Source organism: Barbus barbus (genome assembly GCF_936440315.1).
Source record: "Barbus barbus genome assembly, chromosome: 7".
Lineage (NCBI taxonomy): Eukaryota > Metazoa > Chordata > Actinopteri > Cypriniformes > Cyprinidae > Barbus > Barbus barbus.
The window spans coordinates 9,871,213-9,897,183 of record NC_136735.1 but is presented as its reverse complement, the minus strand read 5'-3'; the positions used below and the strand labels follow the sequence as shown (position 1 = coordinate 9,897,183).

Below are 25,971 nucleotides of genomic sequence, written 5' to 3'. Positions count from 1 at the left end.
TATTTATATAGTATAGTTTTCATTTAATATTTTAAATTTTATTTTAATATTTTCAGGGGTTTTTTTTTTTATTAATTTTGACTTTTTTTTGTTTAAATATTACTATTAAGGTTCAATTTACTTTTATTTCAGTCTCTTTTTTTTGGTGCTTTAACTTATTTCAGTTAGTTGCCAAAGCAATGTTATTTATAATTTAGTTTATTTCAGCTTTATTTATTTTTTTAAGGACAGTTCCCAGTTACCCATTAAACTGTGGTTTTCGATCATTTTGAATCAAACGCTCCCCATATACACTAAGATATTTATTTTTATCATGACAAAACAGCTTATTTATCATTATTTATATATATATATATATATTTATTTATTTATTTATTTATTTATTTATTTAATTCACATGGTTAATTTAATAATATACTAAATGAATTGATCATGATTCATCTCATGATTTCAGATATGTTCTGCATTCCAGAACTTTAGTTCTTAGCTAAAATCAGTATGCAAATGAAAATTAGATTTCTTAGTTTTTTAGCATTTAATTTAGTTTATGTTGGAGATTATTTTATTATATTAATTTTAAGTCATCTTGTGGCCCCCTTGAACTATTGTTGGTGTTTTTTTGCCCACATTTTTTTTTTTTTTTTTTTTTTAAATATCTAGATCCATTTTGGCATTTTGAGGGTTAAATCCTGTTATGGATGACAAGTAAATTTCACTCGTACATTATTGTCTGGGCTTTTTTGTTGTTGTTTCTACAAGACGACCAAATTAGAATCACAAAATGTTTTCTGTAAGCAGAGGCTGGTGTGATATCGATGTCTTTGTGCTGATTCAGGTTTGTACGTAACCTGCGGACCAATAAGGAAGGCTGGGTCCCTGCTGCAAACCTGCTCACTCTCATCGGAGAATCCAAATCTGCTCAATCCCTCTCCAGCTCAGGTAATGCAACTTCCCGCTTTTAATCCTCCACACTACAAGTCCCTGTCATGAAATCTTCATTTTATGAATGAGTGTTTTCCCACAGAAGGCAGTGGGTCTGGAAACCTCAGCACATCCTCCAGCTGCAGCGAAACCTACACAAGCTTCTCAGACATCAAAACCTGAAGCCGTTGCTCCAGCGCCTTGTGGCAGCTCCTACACAGTGCACTTTCTACTGAAGCTCCTCGAGTCATTGTACTGTATTTAACCTCGTCACCCGAGAAAGGAATTGACCACTGCGGTCAATATGCGCTATTCAGGATATTTTATATAGAGTCACACTTTCTCAACCTTCTCTCCTTCATAAGAGAGAGAAAAAAGGTCATTCAGTGTCTGCTGTTCCCTGTGGAAATTCTCCTTTACTTTTGAAAGTATCAGTGTGATGCTGTTTGTTTCACGTCTGCATGCATTTCCTCAAAGATTAAAAGAGAAAAGGGCTCTTGGTCGAGTCGGCGTTAACATCAGAGCAGCCTGCGGTTTTAAAAGTCTTTAAATATACATAACAAGGACTCTCATTGGACTTTAATGTATGACCACATGAGCTTCCACTGGTTTTATTGATCTTGCTTTGAGAATATCAGTGTCTTTTTGGAATGTCTGACTTTGTTGGCGTCTAAAGCTCCTGTCTGATTTGCTATTAGCAGCAAGACAATGAAATTGTTTTATACGATAAAGATTCTTGAGGTTATGCCTGCTGAAAATTCCTGTTATTCACTGTAAGTATTAATCTAAAACCGCTGTATAGTTTAAATTATTCCCTGTAAAAGAAGATTTGTACAGATATTAACTTTTATCATGTTTTTCATTAAAATATATATACACACACACACACATTGTATATTATGACCACTATTGTTGTCAATGAAATGTATTTCATTGTATTTTGTTGTGTTTGTCACTTTACTGTTCTGCACCATTCATGTACAATTATTGCAAATTTTCAAACGTACCAATTGTTCACATTTTATGTAATTTATTTTGTCACCACAGATTGTTTGATTTGGTTTGTTCAAAATGTCATGTCTGGAAAGTGATAATTGGCATGTTGTAACCATCATTCAGCTTTTGTAAGACTCATTTTAATGTGTCGAATAAGTATTTCTCACAAATTTCATCTATATCAATATTCCTCAAATCGGCTGATTCAATCAAGCCATAATTTCTGACAGCTTGAGGACCACAGCCTTACTGTGCTTAATTGTTCATGTCCCCATAACTAAATGTTGTCTTTTTAATATGTTTAGTAATCCAAAAATCATTGTTCATTTCTCTTTAAATTTTATGTGGCACATTGCTGCATGTTAGTTTTGCCTCTCAATCTTTTCCTGTATTAGACGCGTATCTGTGTACATGTGTAAATATGTATCTAAGAGGATATATATGAGATGAATGAATTTAAAGTGCTTGGGCTTAAATAAACTTCACTGAATCATTCTATCCTCTTCTGCTGGCTCAGATTTGTCAAGGAAATGTCTGCTGTTTTTCTTCCTATTTCTCTCATTTCTGCTTTGAAGTATTTTAGTAAGTTTGTATTAAATGTGGCAAATTTTGAAATGCATCAGTTCTTTTCATTGTGCACCCACAAAAAAACCTTTGTAATTTTAAAAATAATTTATGTGGTTTATAAATTTAAAAATTGTTGATGATAAAAGACAATTGGGAAAACGTTTGTGTTAGAATTTAATTTTGATAAAAATATACAAATTTTATTTATTTACAATTATGGGCTGATATTCAAAATATACAAGAAAAAAATAGTGCTGTCAAACGATTAATCACATCCAAAATAAAAGTTTTTGTTTACATAATATATGTGTGTGCTGTTTATTTTTATGTATAAATACACACATGCATGCATAGAAAGTATATTATGTTCATATATTAAATGTATATAATATATATGTAAATATTTTCAAAATATATATTGTATGTGTGTATATATATATATGCATAATAAATCTAATAAAACTTTTAGTTTGGATTAAACGATTGAACGTTTGACAGCACATACACTACATTTTCCTTAATTTACTATTTTATCAGATTATAACTATGAACTATGATAATGAAAGATAAATGGGGAAGCTTATGGTAGGATCAAACTTGATTTATAAATAAGTAGCCTAAAATACATCCCAATGGTGGTGACACAACAGAGATACAGTATAACAGCATTACAGCTAAATTTAGTAAAACAATCGATGAAAAAAAAAAAAGAAATATCAAACATTGTTTTAGCCAACAAGCATTTTAATCAGGGAATATAAAAAAAAAACAGAAAATTATAAAAGACGAACTGAAACTTTGAGCATAGTATTTATACTATACTCCAAGAAATCCATACTGTATATTAAATATTAAAAAAAAAACATTAGTTTTCCAGTTGAACCTGTACAAATTGCACAGATTTCCCAGCAGGGCAACAGCCACTGATCGGTGACTCAGAGTCTCAGCGCTTCCGCGACACACTGCGCACTTTAGCTGTGACAGCGTCATTCAATAGTTCAGGCAGGTATATGACGCGACAGTTTAAAACATCGTGATTCAAAATCATGAGTCATGCACTTATTTTAGCCTGCATCTCTTCATAATAGAGTCTGAACACATCCACATCCGGGTAACACGACGCCTCGCCTCAGTGAGGGAGGAAGCGCCAGTCTGCATCTGACCTCAGATCAGCTCGCGCAGTGAAGACCAACCCGACGCAGACGGACACGGGACCGATCCCAGATCATCCTTCAACCGCGGAAAGCCACCCGACAGCGAGTTTGTGCTACAAACCCATCATGTCTTGTGCAGATATACGCGTTTGAGTCAGTCAGTGTTTAATTCGCTTATGCACACATTCCGCTGACGTTCAGCGTGCGCGCGCAGACACACACACACACACACACACAGAGGGAGAGAGTCTGCTGCTCGCTAACACACACACACAGAGCCACAGCAGCCGCGGAAGACACAATTACATCGCAGCACTGTAAGTATTCAACATTTCACACCTCACAGAAACATTTGGTTGATTTCAAAGCTCAGATTTCTCAACATTGAGCTGCGTGTCTTTTATTCTGGTGTCGTACGATAATAAGCTAAACGTACGCCCAGTTTTCCGCATGTCGGGCTTGTTTTTGGTAACGGGGCGGACAGGCTGAGTGTTTGAGTCGCGAGCGTCTGAACTGCTTCATTGTTCCGTGCTGTTCGCGTGTTACATTGTGAGCGGCTCGCGCGCTGTCACGCTGTAATCCTGCTGCTGCTGTTTGTGTTGAAATGAGTGAACAGGCCTGAAACAGATCACGCTACTGCAAGGCCCGTTCACTCAGTTCAACACAAACACACGCGGATCATGCACCGGAGGGCCTGTTCACTCTATTCTACATGCATTTCAGCACGATTCTACACAACACCAACTCTGTCAGATGGCTCACTTTAGGCCTGATAGGCAGCTTTTAGAACTTCTGTCACACAAATCTGACGACTGACGTTAAAAATAGCATGCATTCAACCTTTTTTTGTGATGGAATAATGTGGAGTCTGTAATTTTTTTTTTTTTTTTTTAATTGTTTGTGTTTGGGAAAACTTTCAACAGTGTCAAAATTAATGGCATAATTTATTGATTATCTGTTTATTAAGAGATATTACATTAATTGTAAATTCATTTCATTACTTTTAATTAAACCTGTTTTATATTATATATACACTGGACCACAAAACCAGTCATAAGTAGCACGGGTATATTTGTAGCAATAGCCAACAATACACTGTACTGGTAAAAATTGTCGATTTTTCTTTAATGCCAAAAAGACTATTACGTAAAGATCTTTTTCCATGAAAAAAAAAAAAAAAAAAAAAAAATATATATATATATATATATATATATATATATATATATATATATATTATACACACACATACTATTAGTTTAAATTACCAAAATGTTTAGCGGTGTCCCCACTTTTTTTTTTTTTTTTACAAACTTGGTAGAGCATAAATTAGTAAATTCTGGCATGCTTAAGTCTGCATGCTTTTTGAAAAGTACCTATTATAGAATGGTCCATGTTTTAAACTCTTCTGGCACTTATGCATCTGTAGTTCAATAATTTATGTATGTACAAATGTGTTTGCTTGTTTGTTTGTTTTTTTTGGTCTTAGTTGTGTTTGAGCGCACCAAGAAATTCCAGAAAACTACGTTGTTTGGCAATAAATAAATAAAATTAATAATTTAATAAAATAAAATGTAAATTATGTATATACATTTAATAATATTAAATTATATTCTATTATATTAATTTATTATACATTGTTATTAGTATTATATATACTATGACCTTAGTGTTAAAGTTCAATCATTCAACTGTCAACAAATTTTTTTTTATTTAATTTATTGAATTTATACGAGTTTATCAAAAAGCACAACCCTATTTTTGACAATCACAAATTGACTGACAGCTTACTTTTGACTAAACTTGCAACCCTATTTGTCCTCCTGCCAAATGTATTATATTCTTGCATAAATGTGGCCGTTTTCTACTCTATTCCAGTGCAATAATATTGTTTTAATTACCGGTAATATCACTGCCGTTATGTTGTATAGTAATTGTCTTGACAAGTAGATGAATAATTGTGTATTCTTTGGAGTAATTCTCACTGGTTTCTCACAAGGGTTTCGCTGCTTTATGAATTATGTAGTCTATGTGCCACAGATTGAGTTCTTCCATGTTGAATGTGGTATTTACAGATGGTAAACAAAGGTGGAGGTTTGTGCTTTCTTTATTTTTCTTTGTCAAGGACTATATGAAATTCCTAACACTGTCACACAGCAAATAGAAGACTGTTCACTCACTGCTAAATAAATGTGGTCATGTGACATTCCTCAGCGATGGGCCTTTTGATGGTTCAGGTGATATTGTGATAGTAAACGTGGGTGAGGTGAGGGTGGCATTTGTTGCTGCAGATCAGTTATGATGACTTATGACTTTGTCATGACTGAGGTGGGTCAGGTCTTGCTTTTATTGCTGGCAGTGTTTGCATAGTGAATTATTGTAAGTCTTTAAACACACCTAGATTGCAGAGTGGACTAAGACTAGTATGATCAGTAAATTCAAAACGTATTGGCCCGGTTTCACAGACAGGCCTTAGACTAAGCCAAGATTAGGCCATAGTTCAGTTAGGACATTTAAGTCATTTTTATAAACATGCTTAGAAAAAAACATTACTGGGGTGCATCTTGAGACAAAACAAAGGCACTGATTTATTTTAAGATCAGTCAGTGCAAGACAGTTGAAACAGCTCAGACTTACATTTTAGTCTGGGACTAGCCTTAAGCCTTGTCTGTGAAACCGGGGGTTAGAGTTGTTTCTCCAAAGTACTCTTTACAGAAGGTGCTATCAAACTAGATAGGCTATGCTTTATGTAATCATTAATTGTAAGTTTATATTGTTAGATATGTCAGACGCAGCACCAGTATGAAGGGAATCTGATCAAAGAGCAGCTGCTGACAGGTGGAGGAACAGGAAATTTCCAACAGGAACAGTGGACTCTAGGACTCTCTCACACACACAAACACACACACACACACACACACACAGACAGAGAGCTTAGGTTCTTAGATCACAGGATTACCAGTCACAAGTTTCACTAGGTTCTCTTGGAAAAACAGTGAATATTCTCCTCATTATGTGGTTTAAGTCACTTCTGAAAAGTTCCTCTGACATTTTCATTCTGGTGTCAACCCTGTCACAATGGCTTTGTTTCTGCTATGCACAGATTTCATTAAATCAAACCGAGAAGTACTTTTTACTTCAAGTGGAAGTAAAAAAATAAATATCTTGAAATTACATAATTAAAGCCACTTACTAGCAGCCTGAGGTGGAATTTCAGATCATTACTGTCCTTAATTATTATTGGTGATCTGTAATTAGTTTGAATCTGTGTTATTAAGTAAACCTGAAACTATTACAGATACATTTTCATTATTTGAAATAAAGCATAAAATATCATTGTAAATATAAGTGTTAGATGCAAAAACTAACAGGCTAAATAAAAAATGTCAAACTAATAATAAAAGGACAACAAAATGACACTTCTAAATTTAAAATGAAAGCTGAAAAAAATAAGATATTCAATATATTATTACACTAATTGGCCTATATAAATAATACTAAAATAGCATTAGTTTTAATGGGACAAAATTACTCCTCTTTGTGACTTGACCACATTTTTAGAAAAATATTCATTGAATAATAGTCAGAAAAAGTTTGACAATTTTGTTTTTAAAAAGAAATGTATAAGTAGGCAGTAGGCACTGTTTGTATTTGTCTAATTTCAAGCATTTAAACAGATTTTATTTAAAAAGGTTTTGAAGATCATGAGAAATTTTATTTTCAGTCAAATATGTATATGTGCTGTGTTTGATCCGTAGAGTATTTCCCAGTTAAATATTTCAGGCAATTGCCTACTTTAAACTGTAGAAGAATGGGTTTTTTTGTCTCAGAATTTTGCTGTCAGAAGAGGGCAGTCAAAAAAACCATTGACCTCTGTCCTTTTCTGTTCTTGTTTTGTTTGTTTTTTACTCCAGGTTCTAAAGCAAGAAGTCTACGGCCGCAACCATGCCACTATTTGGTAAACCTCCCAAGAACCCCACAGAAATTGTGAAGACCCTGAAGGACAATCTCTCAATCCTGGTCAAGAAGCAGGACAAGAAGACAGAGAAGGTATGAGTTTGAGAGCAGTCCCTGTGGGTATTATGAGTGAATAACACCTGCAGATAACACTTGTTCCACTATAGGAATTATATTAGGTAACAGTGCAAACATGGCAAAAAAATGTGTGCTGAGCACTATTGGTGAGGAGTTATTGCCCATCTTGCAGGCAGGCTCTGATTGCTAGCTTTTTAAAGGATGCAGCAGATTGCTGCAATCTGGCATACTTTACAGGACTGTACAGCATCACTCCATCATGATAATTAGCTTAATTTGCAACAAATGAAGCGTGTTTACACAGCAAATAATGACAAGAGTTTACCACAGGGCCGTTCCAGTGCATTTAGTGCTCGCTTAAGATGGACTACGTGTGTTTCTTCACTGAAATACATTGTGCAAATGTAGAACAAACGTTTAGTAAATTTTCCCCTCTGTTTACCTTGGTCCAACGGTCAGATTTTTTTCTCCCTTATTTTTCCACTCTTATCCTAGTATATTATTCCATTTCATTCTGGTATTAATCCCAGTTGTTACAGAAACCCTCAGATGATTGCATAATGAATTTGACTATTGAGAGATGATGCTCAAGTTTCCTAGGCCTCTCTACAGTTTACCCTGAGACACATTATAGCTCTTTTTAACCACAATATCAGCGTTGTCCTCTAAATCAGCCTTCTTTCCACTGCTGATTTTTCCAGTGTGTTTTTGCATTTTTCATTTGCTTTTTCAGAGACGTAGGCCAGGCCAAAGGCAAATAAGTGTTTTAAAACAGTGCAGTAGATCAGACGGAGAACTTCATTCAGCAGTGGACATGATTCATCTTATCCTAGTCTCGCGTAGCCAGACCTTCAGACTGACGGCTGAAGGTCTGGAATAGATGGCCGCTTTCATTGGCCAAGGCCCGCCCATGAGGCCGTTTGACTGACATGTCAAACAAAAAAAATCATTGTTTGTTTCATTCAGCGTCATGTTTCAGGGAGTGGAAATGTCGCCACAATAACTCTCAGCTGTATTTTAAAGATTCTGTGCCGCTAAATTTAAATATTTCATACTTTTGAAAATCCAGCGTTTATTGACCCTGATAAGCGTTTGTCGTCACATTTGTAAACACGACGGCTTTCTTCTTTCGTGAGGGGGTTTGGGCCACGGCATCTTTGTTTCCCGACGGACCGAAAATAAACGCGACACATTTCTCCCGGAAATCCGGTTTAACTCAACCAATCAGATGATGACTTCGACATTCCTGAAGTGTTTCCAGAAAAGTGTGCCATATGCATCAGACGTTTAGCCAACGGTCCGTGGGCGTGACGTCTGAGGCTGAGACTAATCTTATCCTATAATAAAATGTGCTCAAAATGTAGATATGCATTTTGATATAAGACTGTAATTGTGCTTCACCACACTTGATTTGAGTATTAACTTAAATCCAGTACTTTTTTTTAATATGATTTGCTGTTTAGAGTAGGGAAATGTCTGTGAATGACCTTTGGCAGTTTTGAGAGCAGTGCACACCAGAATAACGGAGACATGCAGTCTGAAATTGAGATTAGCATCTGAGAAAATCTCCTCTTTAGATGACTGACCTTCTTTTTTTTTTTTTTTTTTCAAAGAGCTTTCAGATCATCAAACAAATTTAAATATTAATCAAAGATAACACAAGTAAACACAACATGCAGTTTTTAAATGAAGGGTTTTTTTTATGAAGGGAAAACAAAATCCAAACCCACATGGCCCTGTGTGAAAAAGGGTTTTGGAGGAAAGCACTTTTTCATACAGGGCCATGTGGGTTTGGATTTTGTTTTCCCTTCATAATAAAAAAACTTCATTTAAAAACTGCATGTTGTGTTTAATTGTTATCTTTGATTAATATTTAAATTAGTTTGATCTGAAATATCAAAGTGTGACAAACATGCAAAAAAATCAGGAAGGGGGCCAACACTTTTTCACACCACTGTATATGTTTCATATTTTGAATTAGATTTGTATTTTTAAATTTTTCACTTTAATTTAATTTTGTTGTAATTTTATGTATTTGTCTCTTTTATAGGTTTTTTTAATGGCTGTGTAGTTTCTATATTTATTCATTTTACTTGGGTTTAGTTATTTTAGTTTTTAAATTAAATTGTGAAATGTTGCATTGGCACATAGTGAGATGGTAATTGTTTTTTCAGTTTTGTATTTTATATTTAGTTAATTTTTTTTTATTTCAAGTAAATAATTTTTAATGTTTTTTTTTTTCTTTTTAAGGGTTCACCCAAAAATGAAAATTCTGTCATTAATTACTCACCCTCATGTCGTTCCAAACCCGTAAGACCTATTTTTGATGAAATCCGAGAGCTCTCTGACCCTCCATATATGGCAAGGATCCTGACACGATCAAGGTCCAGACAAATAGCAATGACATCGGTAAAATAGTCCATGTGCCATCGGGGGTTCAAACGTAATTTTACGAAGCGACGAGAATACTTTTTGTGCGCAAAAATGATAACATAAGTTATTACCGTCTTCCACCATTTTTGAGAGTACCCCAGAACATAATCAACATAATCAGCGTTGTTTACGTTCAGTAGACAGCGCGCGCATGCTGAACGTAAACAATATTGATTATGTTCTGGGGTACTCTCAAAAAAGGCGGAAGTAACTCAGGGAGAAGAATTGTTGAAAAAAGTTTTCTTTGCACTTTCCTTGCTGTCTATGGGAGGGTCAGAGAGCTCTCAGATTCCATCAAAAGCGTTGTGTTCCGAAGATGACTGAAGGTCTTGCGGGTTTGGAGTGACATGAGGGTGAGTAATTGACAATTTTTATTTTTGGGTGAACTTACCCTTTAAGGTAACTTTAATTTTAATCTCGATGTCAACGAGTGGCTCAATTTACTGAATATGAATCCCATTTTCAGTACATCCTTAATAGACCCAAATGAGAGAGTTCGGGTTCCTGGAAGCGCTTGTGTTTGTGCCTGCGAGTACAAAGATGTCGGAGAGGTGGGAATATCGCTCCACTGCCCGACCTCTTGCTCATTTTCATCTGTCCGCTAAGGCTCTTTTCAGCAGCCCTGTGTTAAAGTCAAGCGATTGAAGTACTGGGAACCTGCTGATTGTAACTCCGATGGCCTGGGGCTCTTCCAGCTGGAGGGAAATCCATATTCTCCACGATACCTTCACACTTTCAAACCGAGCTGTTTCAGCAGCTGATAAATAGCTAATGATGTTCTTTGTATAATGAGCTTACATGTGAAATTACCCAGAATCCTTTTAGCTGTTCAGAGCAATATGCGGCATTTATGCCCCATGCTCTGAACACTCGCGTGTGGAAATGTATTGAGTTATCACCATGTTTTGTAGTGATTATTTGTGAAAAAGTGATTTTTGTGTGTTTGTCAGGCTTCAGAGGAGGTGTCGAAATGTCTGGTGGCGATGAAGGAGATCCTGTACGGCACTAACGACAAGGAGCCACACACCGAAACGGTGGCCCAACTGGCCCAAGAGCTCTACAACAGCGGCCTGCTCATCTCACTGGTGGAAAACCTGCAGGTCATCGATTTTGAGGTGAGGATACGGCTTGTTCTCTTATCTTTTTATTTATGATTGTAATAATAGGTATAACAACATTGTCTATGCGTGTTCACAGGGTAAAAAGGACGTTTGTCAGATCTTCAACAACATCCTGCGCAGGCAGATCGGGACCCGCAGTCCAACGGTGGAATATTTCTGCTCTCATCAGGAAGTTCTTTTCATCTTACTCAAAGGGTGAGAGATGATAGCTATTTTTGAAATGCAGCACGTAAGCATGTTACTTTGAAACTGCTGGCTAGGAAAAGCTTTGAAATGTTCAAGTTGAGCTTTATTGTCATTCCGCTACATGTGGGGACATATAGTGGAACGAAATGTCGTGCCTCGCAGGACCACGGTGCTACATAAATACAGACATACAACAATGAAGTAAAAAAACACTATAAACCTATACACTACTAACCTACTTACAGATTTTAACAATAAGTATACTATATATAAATATTTACCCTATACAAACTAAAAAAATAAAAGATAAAAAATACAAACTATACGAATGCTTCACATAAATATTTACCCTGTCCACGGCGCTGTTTCCATTCCATCAGACACCATCTATTTATTTTAGCAAGTTTAGATCTAAAATCAAGATTCAATTCAATTCCAGTTTATTTGTATAGCGCTTTTTACGATACTAATTGTTGCAAAGCAGCTCTACCGGAATTTAAGTTTCCACAATATATTTATATATTGCAGAACCTTAATATGTCTGACTTATGGCAAAATTTGGTAATTCTGTATGTTGTCTGAGCATTGGCATCCTCCGAAGTTCTCTGAGGGGTTGGCATTATCTTTTCTCAGGTGTTCGGTCATCTCAGATCATTTAAGGGTTGGATCCAGACTGAAGCTTTTGTAATTCCCAGTTACCACGGGATGTTAATCCCAGAAACAGAGAAACAAATAGAGACCTAATTAGCGTAGCTGCTGTTCCATCTAAGCAAAGATGATTTGTTCAACCCAAGCTGAAGAATAATAATAATAATGTACATTTGATCAGATATAACTGCAGTACAAGATTATAAGATGCATTATGTGAATGCTTGGCTAAAGAGATGTGTCTTTAATCTAGATTTAAACAGATAGAGTGTGTCTGAACCCCGAACGTTATCAGGAAGGCTATTCCAGAGTTTGGGAGCCAAATGTGAAAAAGCTCTACCTCCTTTAGTAGACTTTGCCATCCTAGGTACTACCAAAAGTCCAGAGTTTTGCGACCTTAGGGAGCGGGTTGGATTGTAGCGTGGTAGAAGACAAGTTAGGTACGCAGGGGCTAAACCATTTAGGGCCTTATAGGCAAGTAATAATATTTTGTAAATGATACGGAACTTAATAGGTAGCCAGTGCAGAGACTGTAAAATTGGGGTAATATGATCATATTTTCTTGACCTGGTAAGAACTCTAGCCGCTGCATTTTGGACTATCTGTAGCTTGTTTATTGAAGATGCAGGACAACCACCTAGCAGTGCATTACAATAGTCCAGTCTAGAGGTCATGAATGCATGAACTAGCTTTTCTGCATCAGAAACAGGTAGCATGTTTCGAAGCTTGGCAATGTTTCTAAGATGGAAGAATGCTGTTTTTGTAACATGGGAAATATGATTTTCAAAGGACAAGTTGCTGTCTAATATAACACCCAGATTTTTTACTTTAGAGGACGTAACAGTACATCCGTCTAGTTGCAAATTGTAATCCAAGAGATTCTGTGTACTGTTCTTTGGTCCAATAAGTAATCTCTCTGTCTTATCTGAATTTAATGGGAGGAAATTATTGGTCATCCAATCTTTTACATTTTTTACACAATCTATTAGCTTAGTTTAGAAGTTTCATCTGGTCTTGTTGAGATATATAGTTGAGTATCATCAACATAACAATGAAAACTAATCCCGTATTTTCTAATAATATTACCAAGAAGCAACATGTATATTGAAAATAGCAGAGGACCTAGGACAGATCCTTGTGGTACTCCATACTTTACTGGTGATAATTGTGATGACTCTCCTTTTAAATGAACAGTGGTAGCGATCGGACAGGTAGGATCTAAACCATCTTAAAGCCTGCCCTTGAATACCAGTATAGTTTTGTAATCGATCTATGAGTATGTCATGGTCTATAGTGTTGAACGCAGCACTAAGATCAAGTAATACTAGCAATGAGATGCAGCCTTGATCTGAAGCAAGAAGTAAGTCATTTGTAATTTTAACAAGTGCAGTTAACAAGTGTAATTTTAACAAGATCAGAAGACCAAACATAGAATAGATCCAAAATCATGAAGTTGTGTTTTCCTGAACATGGCTTCACATTAATGCGAACTTTTCTGCTGTGGCAGGTATGAGACTCCTCAGGTGGCATTGAATTGTGGGATTATGCTGCGCGAGTGCATCCGGCATGAACCTCTCGCCAAAATCATCCTCCACTCTGAACACTTTAAAGATTTCTTTGGCTATGTGGAGATGTCCACATTTGACATTGCCTCTGACGCGTTTGCCACCTTCAAGGTAAGTGCTATTTTTTTTATTTTTATTTAACACATTGTTAATTGTTACATAAAAAGAGTAACGAGTACCATTTAACATTTATTTTTACAGGACCTGCTCACAAGACACAAGGTTCTGGTGGCGGAATTTTTAGAACAGAACTATGACGCGGTAATATGTAACTTTTTTGGATGTTCATTTTTATCATAGAATTTAGGAAAACTAACATTTTTAAATTGCTGTCCTTGATCTTCCAGGTTTTTGATAACTATGAGAAACTGCTTCACTCTGAGAACTATGTGACCAAGAGACAGTCGTTGAAGGTGTGTGTTGTGACATTCATTTTTGTCTTCTCTAGCCTGTCCTGTCATTAACATCGCGTGTTTGTGTGTTATGTGACAGCTGCTGGGTGAACTGCTCCTGGACAGACACAACTTCACAGTCATGACACGGTACATCAGTAAACCAGAGAACCTGAAGCTCATGATGAACCTCCTGAGAGACAAGAGCCCCAACATTCAGTTTGAGGCTTTCCATGTCTTCAAGGTACACCTTATTCTTTCAAAAAAAAATAAAAAATGGTGCATGAAAAATGTCAGTGTCAACTCCAAAATGGGGGGAAACACTATAAATTGATCAAAATTGTGGTTTATATGACATGCATTATGTTCCAAAAATTCTAAAGGCCATATATGACCCTGGAGCACAAAACCAGTCTCAGGTCGCTGGGGTATATTTGTAGCAATAGCCAAAAATACATTGTATGGGTCAAAATTATCCATTTTTGTTTTATGCCAAAAATCATTATCGTATTAAGCAAAGATCATGTTCCATGAAGATATTTTGTAAATTTCATACTGTAAATATATTAAAACTTAATTTTTGATTAGTAATATGCAAAACATAACAAATTTATTAATTTATCTTTTTCTTAATCTTAATTTTTTTTCTGTGCATTTCTTCAGGTGTTTGTGGCCAATCCAAATAAAACCCAGCCCATCGTAGACATTCTATTGAAGAACCAAACGAAACTCATCGACTTCCTTAGCAACTTTCAGAAGGATCGCACAGACGACGAGCAGTTTAACGACGAAAAGACGTACCTCATCAAACAAATACGAGACCTAAAGAAGCCAGCCTCCTAAACTCTAGCTATTGCAGTATTAGGGAAAAAAAACACAAAAAATATATTAACAATAATAATTCTATTTAAAATCTTGAAAATGTTTGTCTTTTCTTAGTTCTGAGGCGTACAAAAGAAGGTTCCTGATCATTGATGTTCTGTGTTCTTATTTGCTTTTCTTTTTCCTCCTTTCATGTTTTATTTTATTGCAATCTCTCGTGCCATGATAGTATGGTTTAAAAGTAGGAGTCAGCCAGTTTGAGTTATGGGAAGAACCGTGTAAGAACATCAAGACACCATGCAGATGAGGAAGTACAGGTAAACTTTCATTTTCCGTTTGCGGATGTTTTTCGCGAGCATGGACACTCTACATTCTCCGTGGCACCAGCAGCGCCACAACACGGCAGTTTCGCTATGCTAGAAGAGATTGTGTTATTTGGATATTGCTGGAAAAGCGTTGAAATTCCCAAAAGATTAATTATGAGCTGTTGATTTTCTCTTGAAGGCTTGTTACTGCACTAATCTTTCTTGCATTCCTCCTTTGTCGACTTCTCGTGGCTTTTCTCTGGCATCAGCATCCGCTTTTATTTCATTCGCCCGAACACTACAAACCTGATGATTTCCTCCCTGTTCTCTGTATTCTGTTTGTGTTTTATAAGAATTTAGAAGGATGAATTCATTTATCAGTATTTTAATTGTTTATCTGAGCTGAAACAGAAAGAGCATCTGTGGGTCTTCGTGTACATTTTGAGTTGCTGCCAGGCCGTTTCTCTGATCGGAAAGCATCGCTATTTTGTTTTATATATTTTTATTTGATGTGTACCTATGTTAAAAAAAAAGACAAATGCTGATTTTACTCTTAAGGTGGTTGCCGTTTTAGAAGAATTTTGAAAAATCAACTTTGGCACTAAGTGAACCGGTGTATATTCCAACTCGTAGATTTCCTGTAGATAAGTGAGGTATAGCTATAGTGCTGTGGTATTACTATTGTATGCTTTATACTATAGTAACCCTAGTGCTATAGTATTTCTTAACTTTAGTACATCATACTAAAGTACGTCTTATACTGTAGTGCAGCTGTAGTATTCTATTCATTTCTATACTATAGTATACATTTTACTGTAGTATGTATTTCGTGCTATAACCCATGATTCATCTGTCTTTGTTGATTTTGACAGAAGTAGATTCTTGCATAGCTAAAAAACAAGATGAAATTAGGACACAAATGTGCAAATAGGTGCCTTTTGATCTTGAGTTGTTAATTTACTATTTTGCTCTTTTTTTTTTTTTTTTTTTTTTTTTTTTTTTTTTTGAGAAGAAATTTTGGAAGGGGGAGCTTAATTTCTTTTTGTTTTTAATATGTTCTCATTGAGCATATTTAGCTTGATTAAGCAATGAACCTCTTTAACTCACTATATTTGAGTTATGCTGTTGAAGAAAATTCATTAAATTTCAATCTTTTTTTTTCCTCTACAGTTGATTGATTGTTTTATTACGATCGTCTTAGGTTTATGGGATGAAATATGCTTTGCTGGTTAAGACCCATCACTCACAGTGTGACGCAAATTCATTTGTACTCTAAAGCAACTATTTTCTAATTATTCGCATGAAGCCAAATTGATTAAATATATTTGTCAGCAGTTACATTGAAGATGCCAAAACGTGTTAAATTTGAATTAAATTTTTTCCTACTACACATACAGGTGCAGTTTCCATCTGAAATGCAGATAGTACCATTTCAATAAAGACCAACTGAAGCATTAGCAACATTGTTGACTCCCTTATTTTTATTTTTTTCCAAAGAAAAAAGGACATTGGGTTCTGTATATATTTTACACTGTAAATTAAGAACACATTTAAATAGTAATATATTGTGTGAACACATGGCCAGTTCTGCTTATCCCTTCAATTTGATACATTTAAAAACTTTTTGTGTGCCATTTTAAAACCTTTCAACACATTTTTCCGTTTCTAAAATGCATATAATTAAATTTTTAACAGGCTGGTAAACTAATGAAACGTAAAACATCTTCCCTCTTTTATGCTGTATTGTAATGGTAAGATGATACTGATTTGAATCATGCTGCATGAGTATGGCAGGTTAATAGTGTTTGAACGATCTGTTGCTGCCATCATGGCAGGGGAGCAGCTTTCGAAACGTCTTCTATGATCTCAGTCTCTTATTACACTGAAAATGAGTTTCCTCCTCTCTTCGTTTCATGCAGCCATCTGCAAAAAAAAATAAAAATATATATATATATATATATATATAGCGGGTGTCACATGCTATATTCCATCTAATTATTAAGAACTTCAGACTGAATGTTTGAACAGTTATTATACTATATGAGTACTCAGAACATTTGAATATACTTTTAAAATGGTCTTTGTCATACCACAGGACCATTTAAATCCAATTATTATATTCAATGAGCTACTGAAGAAGAAATGGAGAAAACCTGGCAAGCAGGACCTTACATTTTATACTTTCACTTATACAGGTACATCTCAAAAAATTAGAATATCGTGAAAAAGGTCTATTTTTTGTCATTTCAGAAAGTGAAACCCATATATTATAAAGATTCATTATACATAGAGCGAAATATTTCAAGCCTTTATTTCTTGAAATTTTGATGATTATGGCGTACAGATAATGAAAACCCAAAATTCAGTCTCAGAAAATTAGAATATTACATAAGATCAATAAAAAAAAAGGATATTTTAAACAGAAATGTCAGACTTCTGAAAGGTATGTTCATATCTATGCACTCAATACTTGGTTGGGCCTCCTTTTGCATGAATTACTGCATCAATGCGGCGTGGCATGGAGGCAATCAGCCTGTGGCGCTGCTGAGGTGGTATGGAAGCCCAGGTTGCTTTGATAGCGGCCTTCAGGTCATCTGCATTGCTGGGTCTGGTGTCTCTCATCTTCCTCTTGACAATACCCCATAGATTCTCTATGGAGTTCAGGTCAGGCGAGTTTGCTGGCCAATCAAGCACAGTAACACCATGGTCATTGAACCAGCTTTTGGTATCTTTGGCACTGTGGGCAGGTGCCAAGTCCTGCTGGAAAATGAAATCAGCATCTCCATAAAGCTTGTCAGCAGAAGGAAGCATGAAGTGCTCTAAAAGTTCCTGGTAGATGGCTGCGTTGACTGTGGACTTCAGAAAACACAGTGGACCAACACCAGCAGATGACATGGCACCCCAAATCATCACTGACTGTGGAAACTTCACACTGGACTTCAAGCAACATGGATTCTGTGCCTCTCCACTCTTCCTCCAGTATCCAGGGGGTGTATTAGGGCTGTGCGATTTGGGGAAAATATCTAATTGCGATTTGTTTGACAGATATTGCGATTGAGATTTTAAATTTGCAAAGTCAAGCTTCAGCTCAATATTGTCAATAATGTGCAGGACAGTATGAGTATCATTACCCTGCTGAAAAAACAAAACAAAAAAAAAACAATAGAAACCATCACAGAAATTCTTATAATTTCCATAAAAACCAATACAAAATTCCTTTTTGTTTTGGGCATTATTCCAATAGGAATTACTGTTGTTCTATTGGTTGCCATCTGCTAGATTACATCAAAGACTATATAAAGAGACTTTGATTACATCCCACCAATAAAATGCAATAGATAACAATTCCCATTATAACCCTTAAATCCATTACATTTTCTATTGTGTTTTGGGAAGGGTTGTACTGGGGGGTTTTTTTCTGCAGGGAAGATTATAATGGTATTACTACTTTTACAGAATTACTGAATTTCACAGGAAAGATTTGTTTATTTTTTATAAATAAAGAACGGTCTTTAGTCAATTATTAAAGTAGTACATGTTACACGGGCTGATGTATTCATTTTTAAGTATTTGGGATTTTAAGAACAAGTGGGAAATGTGCTGAATGTTTAATTTCATCCAAGTGAAATTGGCAAGTAGTTATTTACATTCGTTTTAAACGCGGAGCCAGGCGCGAGTGGACACAGGTTGCGCGCGTGCGTCAGGCCTCGTCCATATTGCCAGATGCGCTCGTGAGAGACTTGCGGAGCAGAACCGGGCGCGAGACCGTGAGTATAAAAGAGCAATACAAGACCGGCTGCGTGTGTGCGGCTCGTCCGTGAGACGCAGAGCGGAGCGAGTATAAGCATTCAGAGACACGGGCTGTGTGTGCGGTCTTCTGAATGAGCGAACATGCATTATAAACTTATGTCAAATTAATCTGTTGGGGAGATAAAATGTGTAAAATAAGGTTCATGTAGCCTACTAATAAAAACATCTAAAAATGTATCTTTTATTCTCCAGTACTGAAAGCAGAACCGATAAGGGAGCTCTTGATATGCTCTTGCAAATTGCCTTTTTTGTTCGTTGTCTGTCATTTTGAAGCTGAAGTTACATACGTTTTTCTTTAGTTTTAATTTGCCTAACTTTCGATCTGGCCCTTTTTAGATGGTGGGCGTTTACACAGTTGGCTAGAGCAGTGCTGATCGGGCAGAACGGAGGTGTTCTCGCGCTGTTGTTAGTAAGACTCACTCAAGGCTGGCAGTCGTGCATATGATCTGCATCAGAGTAATATCGCGTCCACGTCGCAGGCTTTGCACAGCCCGAGGGTGTATTACAGAAAGATCCTAACTTTAAAATCTTATCTTATCTGTTTGGTAACCATGGTCATTTCAGTTAGGACAAAATCTATTCCAGAACAGCATTTCCTAAGTGCGTTATCTTATCTTAACTACAGATAGGAAAGGGGTATTACAGAAACCTAACTTGACAAAAAACCCTAAAAACTGTCTTAACTTTAGGACAACCCCACAGCTGTCCTAACTTCAATTATTTGAAAGCTATCGGAAAAAACGCTTACAACTGTGCTGTCTGACAATGGTATTATATTTATTACTAGTTGAAAATGAAGAACAAAGATGTTTAATGGTAGAAAGACTCTTGGAGGACCCTGAAGATGTGTTGTATTTTGATGACAAAACACTTAGCACAGGAACTGCAACCAGCATTATAGAGACCAACAAAAGTGTCACAGAGCATTATGGTTGTAGTGCAAGTGACTAATGCGTGAAGTAGCTTCTATTATAGAAATAAGTGAAGTAGCTTCTATTATAGAAATAAGTGAAGTAGCTTCTGTTATTTTGTTTACCTCATCAGCAGTGTCGTTGCTTGGTAACAGACCTGAGAGTGGATTGTGGATTGATTATACTATTTAAGATTTCCTAACTAGAGATAAGATACTATTTTGTAAGATAGGATAAGAATCCCAAATCAAGTTAAAATTTGCTTCTGTAATACAAATTTGCGAAAAATCCTAATTTAACATATCATATCTTAAGTTAAGACCTAAGATAAGAAACTTTCTGTAAAATGCCCCCAGACCTTGATTTCCAAATGAAATGCAAAATTTGCTTTCATCTGAAAAGAGGACTTTGGACCTCTGTGCAACAGTCCAGATCTTTTTCTCCTTAGCCCAGGTAAGATGCTTCTGACGTTGTTTCTGTTTCAGAAGTGGCTTGGTAGCCGTTTTCCTGAAGATGTCTGAGCGTGGTGACTCTTGATGCACTGACTCCAGCTTCAGTCCACTCCTTGTGAAGCTCTCCCAAGTGTTTGAATTGGCTTTGCTTGACAGTAACGTTTTCAAGATATTCTAATTTTTTGAGATGTACCTGTACATTTCAACTTAAAATCTTTATTTTGATTTACAAAAATATAATAAATACCAACAAATTTGAACTTCAACACTAATTAAACACTTCACTAAAGAAAAAAGACTAAATAATGGGTTCAGAAAAATAACTGCTTCTTTCCCATCCAGTTACTGAGAAACTTTGGTAATGTTTTTTTTATAATTTGTTTTTATAAATGTGACACAAATACACTTACTTGCTGTGGGCGGAGCAGCTTGTTCTGACATATGTCTAGCAGATGATTTCTGCTGCCACTGGAAAATAAAAAATATATGCATTATAGTTTTATTTTATTATCATAAATGTAAAACAAAAATAAGAAAAAATGAAAATACATCAATATATAACAGTGGTGTGGTATTTTCCTAAGTTTATCATTTATCATAATGATTTACTCTACACTTACAATGAACTTCTGGACACCGTTGAGTTTGTCAAACCTGAGGTAGGAGATGTCATGTTTGACTTTGTTGCTGTCCAGGTCTGTAGTGTAGATCTGCTTTATTCCAGCGCAGCCGATCAGAGGAACACACTCGTCACACGGGCATTTGGTCACGAAAATCATTGTGTTCTCCTCTTCTTTTATCTCTGCGCTCCTGCAGATTGGCGGGAATCAGAATGAATTGATTTATTTGAACATTCAAATGGCCTGATATTCAGAGTTCTTCACAAATACAGTCAGTGCATTTAAACCGAGTTGTTGGAAACTGTTCTGACAGCTCTGCTCCTTCCCATGAGTCCCACCTGAATGTGAGCGCGTTCTGCTCCGCATGGAGGATGTATCTGTACTTCCTGTTCCGTCTCTCCTCTTGCTTGTGATCCATCTGAGGATACTCTGCGTACTGTGAGCCCACTGGATAGGCGTTGTACCCACAGCCCACTAGGTAAAGCCGACCTGTGCCATCACATTGCGACTAGAGGTAGTTTAAGAAGAAAATCAGAGAGGTGTTCTTTATTTAAAATACATTTATAAACTCGAAGTCAAGTTTTATTTGTGTTTTTGGCTCACCTGTTTTCCCTCAGCCCAAATAACTGCACCAACTCCCAATTTAGGATCCTCTACATAAAGAGACAGCACACACACAAAAAAGAAAACATTTGAACTGCACCTCAATTTGACTTTGCACCCTTACATCATCCTCCAGGAAATTATATCATTTTGGCAGGAAAACAACAACAGCAGTAGCAATGGACTAGTTGGGCTGTCTCACTTTATGACATTACATACTGTTAGATAAAGTACTCATAATGATATAAAGATTTCAAAATATGGAGATTTTTCAAACTCTTTCCCCGCCATTGATAGAATTTGCCGTCATTTACGAGACAGAGATTTACCGGTATAGAGTCGAATTCTCACCCCCACCAGATTATTAGCCCCCTAGTATTGGTAGGTTTAGGTTTGGGGGAGGGGTTAGGATTAGGCAATCAGGTAGCGATTTCAACGAGGGGGCATAATAATTTGGCAAGAATGAGTCAAAAATGACACTGGCTTTCAGAGTGTTCACTGTTATACAGTAGGAGGCGCTATTAAACACCTTCTGAAAGAGCACTAAACGGCAAAGAAGCAGAAAAAAACAATCGGAGGCCCTGAAAATTTTGTGAAAATGGTCAAAGATGGCAACCAATTAAAAAAAAAAAAAAAACGCTGACAGGTAAGCTAACCATCAATTCCTCACTGAGCACTGACAAACTTTAGCACTTTATTTCCAACCTGTTGGTAATTGTGTTGCTATTTTGTAAATTCTCAGGTCATATTTAAAGTGGTCATATGACGTTGCTAAAAGAACATTATTTTGTGTAATGCAATGTGTTTATGCAGTTTAAGGTTCAAAAAGTGAATAATAAGTAAATGTAACTGAACAGAATTCACCTGTTCTACACGCCAGTAATCGGGCCTGTATGATACAGTGTCGCACCACATCCTGAGGTAAAGCTGGAGAACCCGTCCCTAAAGGCTCTCTCATGAAGAACCCATAATCTTCTTCTAGAACCGGAATGCTTGCGGCGGCGGATGCCAGAATCCTAACAAGATTGCTCATGTGCTGCCTTAAGTTGCTAAAATTTGGTTCTGCACAGAAGCTCTCCAGTCCCATCTTGTTCAACACATACTTATGCTGTTCCTCATCATTTATAAAGAACTTCTCCAAGAATTTATCCAAGTTGTTCCACCATTCTCTTCTAAAGATATCCTTAACATCGAGAGTTGGATTGTCCGCAGCAATCTTCCCAAGGAAGTCACAGTTTTGAGACGTTTCGTCCACGAACTGCTGCATGGTGCAGTCCAGAGGCTGCAGGAGCACACAGATGTGGGGTCTGCTGTTGGACTTCAGTCTTTCTGCAGCTGTGGCATCTAAGATAGCTTCCTGGTGACTGGAGTCTGTATGATCGTGTCTACCTGACAGCAAACTGATCTCAGCATCACTGGGCCAGTATGATATCCTACTCACACCAGCTAAACAAAGAGAGAGGGTAACAACAAGGGGCAAGATTAGCACTCAGATATAAATGTTAAAAATTCATCAAATAAATTAAATATAAGATAAAAACTACATTTATTTCAGGGCTTCTTAAAGTTCTCCGGCGTGCAGTGTTTGGCTGCGGAAAAAAAAAATCCTACATTTAGAAAAAAAAAAAAATTGTTGATATCACTTTCGAGTCCATGCGTTCGCCTACCAATGGTATGAGAGGTGCATAGCTTTCACTCAGCCAAACTAACATTAGCAAATTTACCAGGATTTTTGAAAAGGTCCTGTTCACACACGACCTCTTAATGGTAATTTACCAGTATAGACTGTCTGTGTGAGAGGGGCTAAACTCTTCCTCTGCATATGCTGTGAATCTGAATTGCTTAACGTTCATCTGAGAAAACAGTGCATTATCTCACTAGATTTGTAACGTAAATCATTTATAACCCTTTGCCAACACAGGAGAATACATCAACATATTTCTAAATATGCCATTTATTGTACATCACAATTTCAAAATAAAAGTTTCTGAGTTTGCATGTGGCCAAATATTAAAATGTAATGAATTTAAAGATTGTTTAATCACGCTGTAAAGTGAAGCATCGCCGTCTATTTGTTACTAAAAAATGTCAGATTACTCAATTATCAAAATAATCAGTAGATTACTTGATTACCAAAATAATTAGTTACAGCCTTAGATTAGTTAAAATATTTCAAAATACAACTGCATTGTTTTACTTTTTGTAATTAAAAGACAAATATTTTGTCATTGAAAATTTCTTTAAAATAGTATTAAAATATTGTCTCGTTCTAGTGAACCAAGTTCATCTTGTGAGCTAAGTGTGTTGTCACACCCCTAGTGTCAATAAGCAGTGATATAACTCATAATTTTCCAAGTGTATGATATAGCTTTCATTCTTCAAGTCAACCATATATTCATGAAAAAAAATCAGTTTGAATAAGGAAAGCACTAACTTTGCCATAGTATCCTTTCAAATGTTAAAGTTGCCACAGTCATTGCATGCTTTGCATGTGCTGCCCTTTTTTTTTTTGCTTTAACCTGTTATTTATCATAAATATGCTAATAGACAGTGCCATTGTAAACATACCATTGATGAGCATCTTGAGGCAGGTGGAGCAGGGTTTTCTGGAGAAGTAGAGATCACATCCCTTCAGTCTGGGTCCGTGTTTGACCACAGCCACCTGTCCTGCATGTAACTGCGCGCTGGAGCAATGCAGACCCAGAACCTTGCGCTCATGGACCACCACAAGACCACTGTCTCCAGCCTGGATCCAAATATAATACCTCTCATTATTCATATATTATAAAGCTAATGAGTCATAGGATGTAGCAGCCCTTGCAGTTCATACACACTACAAGTTCATTAGCATCTTCAGAGCACATGAGTCATTATACACACAACAGGGAAACCATTTTAAAATAATTATTCTGTTGTAGTCTGAGAATGGTTTTTTGTTGTTGTTGTTTTCACAGGAATATTTACATGGGTAGAGACCATTTGTAACACATTTTTCTTAATATATCTTCATCTGCATTTTAAATGGCTTTTAATGTAAACTCTGTCCTTAAAACACACACGATTGCTTTAGTGGAAATATGCCTACTGCATCATTCTCTCGTTGCTGTGGTTCTTTCTTTGGGAAAAGTTCCATCCATAGACTCAACAATGTGAAGAGGTTGGCTTTGGACAGTCGAGGTCCATGACCTGAAACAAACAAATAGGATTTTTGTGAACAGACTAGTGACAAAAAACAACAACAACAACATATGGAGATATACCAATAATCAAGTAGATCACGATGTTCAATGAGTTACATTTTAAATTTAGCTCATTTGCTTTTTACTTGTTTTTAATTCTTAATTTATTGTTTCCATCATTTTTTATTCTTTACATAATAAGTACATAATAACACATTATGATTATTTTATTGCTGTATTATAATGATTACTGTTTTTATAATATTATTATTTGCAGCTAGTAGTAGTTATGATATATTTATGGAAAAGACTCACTGTGATTAAGAATAATGGTGGATAAGTTTCATTTATTTTTTTATTGATGCAGCTTTTTTTTTTTTTTTTTTAAGTCATCGCATCAAAAAGCAGATGATAAAATATAAATAAAATAAAAAATATATAATCTATAAGGCAACGGTTAGTATAAAATCTTATCAGAATTCTAATTAGAATAGACTTAATGTCATCAGATTTTAATTAAGTTGCTGATATAGACACTAAATGAGAATATATATGAAATGCATAATAATCTGCTAGTAAATAAATTATCGACAATAATCATCATAATAGCCGAAGTGAAACGGCTTTGAAGAAGATGACGAGGCTGTAAAGTTGAGCTGTCCTGGGGTCTGGTTACCATAAGCAGGCTAATCTAACCTTGTACTTTGGCATCCGTCTGTACTCCGGTATCCCTCGCATTGCGCACTTCCTCGCCGTTACCCTCGAAATCCCGGTGAGACCGCCGACTGTCCGGTGCTGCCATTCAACCGCGATCAGCATTGACCTGTCATTGACTGAACAACAGCCCCTCCGCTTTCTTCAAGCTGTCCTCTTCCTACTTGCGCTGACGTCACCATGTGGGCGGGGCATCCGTTCTTAACGCCTCGCTTGTTTCGATTCCACAGAATTCTGAATTAATTACAGCACGCGGAGACACAAACACCACACCCGACACTGCCCGATGGATATTTTACATGCATTAGCATTATTAGACAATCGGTCTTCTCTACAGCTCTACACACAAGATACTGGGACATGGATGCAGGGATTTCTCTCATGCAGTCACAGGAGCATCTGTGATGCTGGGAGATTGGGGTCTGACTCACAACAGTCTTCAGATCTGGGCAGACCAGTCAAATTCTTCCACAATAGACTCACTAATCTACTTCACTGATGACATAGCAGTGGCACACTGAGTCACTGTAAACTCCATTC

General features: G+C 36.3%; 3 protein-coding genes across 13 annotated transcripts in view; 2 read left to right on the top strand and 1 right to left on the bottom strand.

The window, feature by feature from the left end:
• The window catches only part of LOC306873266 (guanine nucleotide exchange factor DBS-like), a 65,489-nt gene extending 62,705 nt beyond the window's left edge, over positions 1-2,784 (top strand). For 5 of the 8 annotated variants that reach the window (XM_079422424.1, XM_079422423.1, XM_079422422.1 and 2 more), the window contains 2 exons: positions 836-939; positions 1,025-2,782. In XM_079422424.1, coding sequence (XP_079278550.1) covers positions 836-939; positions 1,025-1,104 — 184 coding nt within the window. In that variant the 3' untranslated portion in view covers positions 1,105-2,782. Of the gene's footprint in view, positions 1-835; positions 940-1,024 lie in introns of all 8 variants that reach the window. The other 3 variants (XM_079422427.1, XM_079422425.1, XM_079422426.1) reach the window with 2 other exon arrangements.
• An 831-nt stretch (positions 2,785-3,615) lies between these two features.
• Positions 3,616-16,594, top strand: LOC306872689 (calcium-binding protein 39-like). 3 transcript variants are annotated; one of them, XM_079421428.1, is made up of 10 exons: positions 3,641-3,955; positions 6,416-6,473; positions 7,550-7,685; positions 11,054-11,218; positions 11,301-11,419; positions 13,566-13,734; positions 13,825-13,884; positions 13,971-14,036; positions 14,116-14,259; positions 14,679-16,594. In XM_079421428.1, exons 3-10 carry the CDS (start codon positions 7,581-7,583, stop codon positions 14,856-14,858), a joined length of 1,008 nt encoding a protein of 335 aa, XP_079277554.1. In that variant the 5' UTR covers positions 3,641-3,955; positions 6,416-6,473; positions 7,550-7,580; the 3' UTR covers positions 14,859-16,594. The 3 variants fall into 3 exon arrangements, with proteins under 3 accessions (XP_079277555.1, XP_079277553.1, XP_079277554.1); XM_079421429.1 differs by lacking the exon at positions 6,416-6,473 and having other exon boundaries at positions 3,616-3,744; XM_079421427.1 differs by lacking the exon at positions 6,416-6,473 and having other exon boundaries at positions 3,634-3,955.
• Positions 16,595-16,600: 6 nt separating this feature from the next.
• LOC306872688 (cytidine and dCMP deaminase domain-containing protein 1-like) lies at positions 16,601-25,608 on the bottom strand. Of its 2 annotated transcripts, none has more exons than XM_079421425.1 (9): positions 25,414-25,608; positions 24,624-24,724; positions 24,107-24,284; positions 22,403-22,984; positions 21,539-21,588; positions 21,274-21,443; positions 20,936-21,125; positions 20,726-20,783; positions 16,601-17,065 (listed from the first exon to the last, which is right to left on the bottom strand). In XM_079421425.1, the coding sequence occupies exons 1-9, from the start codon at positions 25,517-25,519 to the stop codon at positions 17,001-17,003; spliced, it is 1,500 nt and encodes a 499-aa protein (XP_079277551.1). In that variant the 5' UTR covers positions 25,520-25,608; the 3' UTR covers positions 16,601-17,000. The 2 variants fall into 2 exon arrangements, with proteins under 2 accessions (XP_079277551.1, XP_079277552.1); XM_079421426.1 differs by having other exon boundaries at positions 16,602-17,065; positions 20,970-21,125.
• Positions 25,609-25,971: the final 363 nt, after the last annotated feature.